The sequence below is a fragment of the Phoenix dactylifera genome, chromosome 17, assembly GCF_051530095.1.
Source record: "Phoenix dactylifera cultivar Ajwa chromosome 17, Ajwa_hap1_PhDact_Kaust_v1.1, whole genome shotgun sequence".
In the NCBI taxonomy this organism is placed as follows: domain Eukaryota; kingdom Viridiplantae; phylum Streptophyta; class Magnoliopsida; order Arecales; family Arecaceae; genus Phoenix; species Phoenix dactylifera.
The window spans coordinates 13,878,203-13,884,202 of record NC_143206.1 but is presented as its reverse complement, the minus strand read 5'-3'; the positions used below and the strand labels follow the sequence as shown (position 1 = coordinate 13,884,202).

General features: G+C 37.3%; 1 protein-coding gene across 7 annotated transcripts; it reads left to right on the top strand.

The window, feature by feature from the left end:
• Positions 1-1,566: 1,566 nt before the first annotated feature.
• On the top strand, positions 1,567-4,656 carry LOC120105723 (uncharacterized). Of its 7 annotated transcripts, none has more exons than XM_089928233.1 (7): positions 1,579-1,903; positions 2,436-2,949; positions 3,060-3,175; positions 3,266-3,358; positions 3,588-3,692; positions 3,786-4,197; positions 4,342-4,656. In XM_089928233.1, the coding sequence occupies exons 4-7, from the start codon at positions 3,347-3,349 to the stop codon at positions 4,470-4,472; spliced, it is 660 nt and encodes a 219-aa protein (XP_089784359.1). In that variant the 5' UTR covers positions 1,579-1,903; positions 2,436-2,949; positions 3,060-3,175; positions 3,266-3,346; the 3' UTR covers positions 4,473-4,656. The 7 variants fall into 7 exon arrangements, with proteins under 7 accessions (XP_089784358.1, XP_089784359.1, XP_089784357.1 ...); XM_089928234.1 differs by having other exon boundaries at positions 1,600-1,903; positions 2,617-2,949; positions 3,591-3,692; XM_089928230.1 differs by having other exon boundaries at positions 1,600-1,903; positions 2,617-2,949.
• Positions 4,657-6,000: the final 1,344 nt, after the last annotated feature.

Genomic DNA, 6,000 nt, shown 5'->3' with positions numbered 1-6,000 from the left:
TTAGGCTATTTGCGACCAACATCCTTGTTAATTACTGAATGATTGTCCTACAGGAGGTAAAACGTTTGGCGACTAAAGTTTGGTCACTGAAAATAAAGCTATCTGTGACCAACATTCTTGTTAGTTACTGAATGATTGTCCTACACCGACTAAATGCATATTTGGTCGCGGAAAATCAAAACCAAGTTGGCACGAGTCCAATATTTCGCGCGAGCTGGAGGTAAAACTTTTGGCGACTAAATTTTGGTCCTTAAAAGGTTCACCTACAGCGACTAAAAAAAATTTAGTTCAGGAAAACTTTTACGAATGGCGCCTTTTTCCGATGAAAAAATTGGGTAGAAAGTTTGAGTTTTTTAGTGACCAAACTTTTGGTAGTGGAAGGTTTCCGTAAAACCGAACGATGTTGTACTAGCTCCTGTAAGATGCTAATTTCTAAGTTCAAAAAAAAAAAACTGCTTATTTTCAAACGGTGTCGTTTAACACCTTAATTCACTTAGGCATATCCTCGTCTCTTCGGCTGAATCTCAATCCCACAACTTTTCTTCATACTTAAATTCTTTTTATTATTATTATTATTATTATATAATTTTAAAAGCTCGAGCTCGGTGCTTGACTCTTTGTCAAATAAATATACGGATCGACAGGATACGCGGCATGCGGACGTGGGAACGGGAATCTGCTTAGAAATATATAGAATTCTTGGACATCCTACGGGCGGGATATTTTTGAGTAATTATAAATTAAAAAAAAGGTAAAAAGAAAGAAATTTAAAATGAAACTAATTAAGTGTGCCTGCCGCCCCACCCAGATTCCTTCGATAGCCCAAATCCCAATCGCTCTCCAGCCATTTCTCTTCAAATTTTTTGGTCTAAAACTACTAACCCTATATTCAATCTACCATTGAAGTTAAAAGGAGTGTATTGTTCTGGATCTGCTGATAAACATGACCAAAAGCTTAGATCGGACCCCATTCTGCCAGTTAGTACAGTTCAAATTTGAGAATTCATATTCCAATGATTCTTAAACACAACGCGACATGGCTACAATGGACGCGACCTTCAATGCTTACCATTAATGCTATTAATTATATCTATAGGAAGAGAATTTTGTTTTGCATTCAAAGAATGATGGCTTTTCATAAAACTTATTTTCAAATAACTAAAATTCGTAGAATTCATGCCTCTTGTTTTCCTCCCTTCTACATCTTTTAGTTAGTGGGCATTCTTCCATGGGTTTAACACTAATATGACCACAATTAAACCATTTGAAACAGGGCAAAGAGTTTGTAAAGGCTCTTTTTGGAAAGAAAAAGGTTTGGGACCTTTTGTTTTAGATTTTGATCCCAAATCTGTATAAATTCTCAGCAAGATTAGATAGACCTAGCAGAATTCAACTCCACTTTGACCCCCCCAATGGCTTCTATCGTGATTCAACTTAAATAGCTTACCATATCCTCTTTTATTGTTATTGGATCTGGTTTAGATTTGGATCTAAAACTAGATAACCAATAACTACTGTTATTGGGGTATTGGATACTAAAATCTTAATCAACTCCCATTATGATCCAATATAAAATTCACACAGAACAAACTTGTCCCTAATTGACCTCCTTACATGGCCGAAGAAATTAGCAAATGGGAATGGCACCAGTTGGATTTCTTCCGCTAGGGTTCCAGATTCACCTCTCTCACCGTTGGTTGATCCGGATTTGGGCGGAAATGTCGACGATGGAGCACCTCTTCATGCAGATTTTCGAGCGGAAGAACTGGATCAAGGACCAACAGGCAGCAGATCAAGTCCCACGTGCAATCTCTGGCCTACAACCTCCTCGCCGACGGCACCCGTCCTCCTCCTTGGCTGTGGGCCATGGAGTCGGCTGAACCTGGTTGCCCTAATATTGAAGGTATTCGATTTCTTTCTCCCTTGCGTTGGGGTTTCTAGGATTTTGAGGTTCTTTCTGGAGAAGTTTCTAAATTTCTTCAAGATTTCTTATTACTGAATCGAGAGTTTGAGATTTAGGGTTTTGTTATGAATTTAAAGGAAAGGGGGCTTTCTGGTTTTTGATTTGAACTCGTTGTAGCTTAAAGGTTTCTTGAATTTGTCATAGGGTTTTCATAGGTTCAATATACTGCTACGAATTTAAAGCTCTGGCATTCTGGTTCTTTCTTGTGTTTTACTTGGTGTCTGGAACTATGGTATTTTGTGTTTCCGGTGTAGTATGTCTTCCTCCTCAGATTCTTGAAATATTGGCCATAATTAGCTTGAATTGTTTCCGATAGTTGCCCGAGAGTTCTTATTAATATGTATTTAGCGCTGATTATTGTAGAAAGCAATCCTTTTTCTTAGTTCCTTTTGTAGGGTAGGTTTTAGGTGCTTGATCCAGGAATGTTTTCTTTAAATCTTTAATTTTTTGTTCATGTTGCACGGTTTTATAGGACAACTTGTCCTCTGGGTTACCGGAAGCCACAAGTATCATTAAGTACTCAACACTGCTTGATTTTGTTCAGCACTGGATTTGGAAAGCCGTCTATACCTCTCTGAGTACCGCTAACAGTTATGGTCATTATTCTTCAAAACATTGTGTTGCTTTGGATTCATAGTTTTATTGTTTTTCAGAATAATGCAGGAATGCATCGTTGAGAGCTCTGCTGTGCTGTAGCACAGACCAGTGTACCACAAGATGTGCCTCTTTTTGGATTACCTTTTTCCTAGCATCAAGGTTTTAGGAAAATGCAACAGAGTTGTGACACCCATTCTTCAAGTTTGATGAGTGTGTAGCTATTGGTGGCCTGCTGCCTTGAGTGAATCAGCAACGGACAATGGAGCATGATAGAAATGTGATCTAGGCCTTCATCCAGGCCTTCATCCAGGACAATGGAGTATTCTATATTAATGACACTGCAGAGAGATGTGGCAATTGGAAAGTTGTCCAAAGATTCAAGCATCGAGGTATATGGGATGGGCCACAGATGAGTGATTTAGAACCCAATGATGTTGATTTAGGTACTTGTACTAGTTGCATTGATCATACTACATAATGATTTTACTTATGTTTTTAGGACAAGTTCAAAATCTCAGATGATTATCATGGCAATCTAGTTATCCATACGAACATGTGACTCAAGAGGATTGGTGCCACTTAATTGACGATGTGTGGAAAAGCAAAGAACACAAGGTAACTTACATATTTAGTGCTTCAGAGTTTATAAGTAAAATATTTGATCATAATGTTTTCTTTAGATTTTTAATTTGTATTTTTTTGAAGGTGAGATCAAAAGCTGGCAAAAAGAATAGGAAAAAGCTTGAGTACAATCATTGTTCAGGATCTCGGTTATTTGTTGCAACAATGACTATACCGGTAATATGTTTTTGAGTATGTACTGGCTATATTTTTAGTGAACTGCCTGTGAAACAGTCTATGGGATAGTTTTAGCTATTGTAAAATAGACAATTTGCTGCAAGTAGATTTTTTATTCTAGTTTGCTGCAAGTATATTTTTGGAATCCTTTTATACAAGTAGATCTGACAGTTATTCTAGTTTTCTTATTATGTAGTGGCTATATGCTAATCTAAATTATACTTTGCAGCAGGAGTTTATTGGTTGTGAAAACCTTGAATTTCCAGAATTCTATAAGAAAACTCATACCAAAAAGAACAAAGAGTGGATTGATTCTATTTGCGCTATGAAACATGTAGGTATCTAAAATCTCAATAATCATTTAAATCTGTTTCTGCTTTTGCAAGGTTATATACATTTAATTCTGTTGTTACCTTTGTATTGACAGTCAAAGATGTTGAGCTTGCGAGAAGAATCTTTCCAATCCGGTGTGCAATTAACATCAAAGGAGATGTCTAGGCACGCACTTGGAAAAAGAAAGAGATACATTCTTGGATTTGGGGTTGGGCCAAAGCCCTCTTCATCTTCTTCCACACCTAGTCGTGTGTCACAAGACCATGTTGGGGAGTTGCAGAAACTTAAAGCTGAGATGGAGGAGATGAAGATGGAGCGTGAGGAGTTGCGGAGACAATTGGAACAGGAGAGAAGAGAGCGCGAGGAGGAAAGGAAAGAGCGAGAGGAAGAACAGAAGCAAATTGCACATCTTACAAGTTTGGTGACAGAGTTCTTAAAGGAAAAGACTCAAACGCACAAGTCATCCATCCATCATGATGGGGCCATATTGGTACAAATACTCATTGGTATGTATTCTCATTTATATTACGTAGGTTATTTAGAGATTTTGACTAAATTAAGCAAAATGTCATTGTGAACTTATACTTGAATTTTAGTTTATTATTTTTCACATGTGGTTATTGATTGTGTATTCTTTTTTGCTTTCTCAGATACATGGCGGAGTTATGAGCATGTGAAATCTAGTTTTTGGTACATGGATAGCTTTTGTTCAGATGATCATGGTGGAGTTGTCTACAAGCAGAATCCAGTTTTTGGTATAAGAATATTTTTGTCTACATGATGGTTGTTTGGATGAATAGCAAGATCAGATATTTTAGGATTTTTAATTTACATTTTGATGTGTTTGGTGATGATTATCACCTTAACATATGGTATGGATGAAACATTGTGATGTATGGTTAATAGGTATGCTTGACTTTAGAGTTATAGATGATATTTATAATGGATGATTATGGATTCTCCAACATTGTGTATACTTCTATTTGGATGAGCAAATGTATTGTGCAATATGGATATTGGATAGGCTGTGTTGGTTGTACAGGATTTGGAACGAGCCCAAAAATAAATATTAAGCTTATAATTTGAATTGTTAATTAATTACAGGTTAATACTTTCTGCCACCAAAAAATGTTTGTTGCCAATGCATTCCAATACATTCTGCGACCAAACTATTGGTGGAGGAAGATAGACATTTAGTGACCATTTTTTTGGTAGCGGAAGACAAACATTCTACGACCAACTATTTGGTCGGCGTTGAAATTAGCGACAACAGATTTGGTCGTTGAAAATTTTCTTCGGCAACCAAATGTTGGTCGTTGTTGGTGTACCTTAGGTGACCACACAAGATTGGTCGCCAAAACCTTTCAGTGACTAGGGTTCGGCGACGAAGGGTATGTTAGTCGCGAAAAGGTTTCGGCGACCAAATATGGTTATTCGACGACTAGAATCTTAGTCGCTGAATATGTATTTTCTTGTAGTGAATAGATAAGTCTATGGGACAGATCTATAGAAAAAAAATATGCATCTAAGTTCCGATAATAAAAAAATCTATGCATCTCAGATATATAAACAAATCTACAAGACAAAAGTAAAACATGATTTTTTGCATGGATATCAATGTTCAGGGGAAAATAAAATGGACTGAATCTTACATAAGAAATCAAAAGATCAAAATAACAAGAAATCAAGAAATAAAGGAATCAATACCTCACAAAATCAATAAATCATTGTGGCTTAAAAAAAAAAGAGGAGAAAAGAAACAAGATTGGAATCCAAATTTTTTGCGGATGGTGCTTCCTCATTGCCACTATTTCTTGGAAAAAAACTTTCTTGAACTCTCATGTTTAGCGTGCACGAATTTGGCCAATACTCAACCTCTAGATTAAGGGGCAATATTATTCCAAAATTTTATCTCAAGATCACCGTGTTGGAGTGATTTTAGATATCTATCCTCAAGAATGGATCTATCCTCATCGAATTGAATGGTAATTTGAGAAGTGGGGATGATATGGGATATGGAATCTCAACAACTTCATTGGAATCATTTTTGATTCTGAGTGGAATGCCTCTTTGGAACCTCAAGAGCCCCACCTGCCACCTCAATTTGACTTGTATGGGGAAAAAAATCGGGAGAGCCTCTCCCGTCCCCTGCAACATTCCTTCTCGCGCACCCATGCCCTCCCCTGCTGACCCAATCCCATGCGGCCCCACCATAATTTCAGCTACATTGCATAGTACATGAACCAATCATAAGCCGACACGTCACCAAGCAGGGCCGTAATCATTCCATCGTTCTTCCAAACCGCGCA

Excerpts from the sequence above, each read along its gene's own strand:
- LOC120105723 (XM_089928232.1), top strand. Across the intron at positions 3,693-3,785 it reads CTATTTGCGCTATGAAACAT|TCAAAGATGTTGAGCTTGCG; the intron begins GTAGGTATCTAA and ends TTGTATTGACAG. Across the intron at positions 4,198-4,341 it reads ATTGGTACAAATACTCATTG|ATACATGGCGGAGTTATGAG; the intron begins GTATGTATTCTC and ends TTGCTTTCTCAG.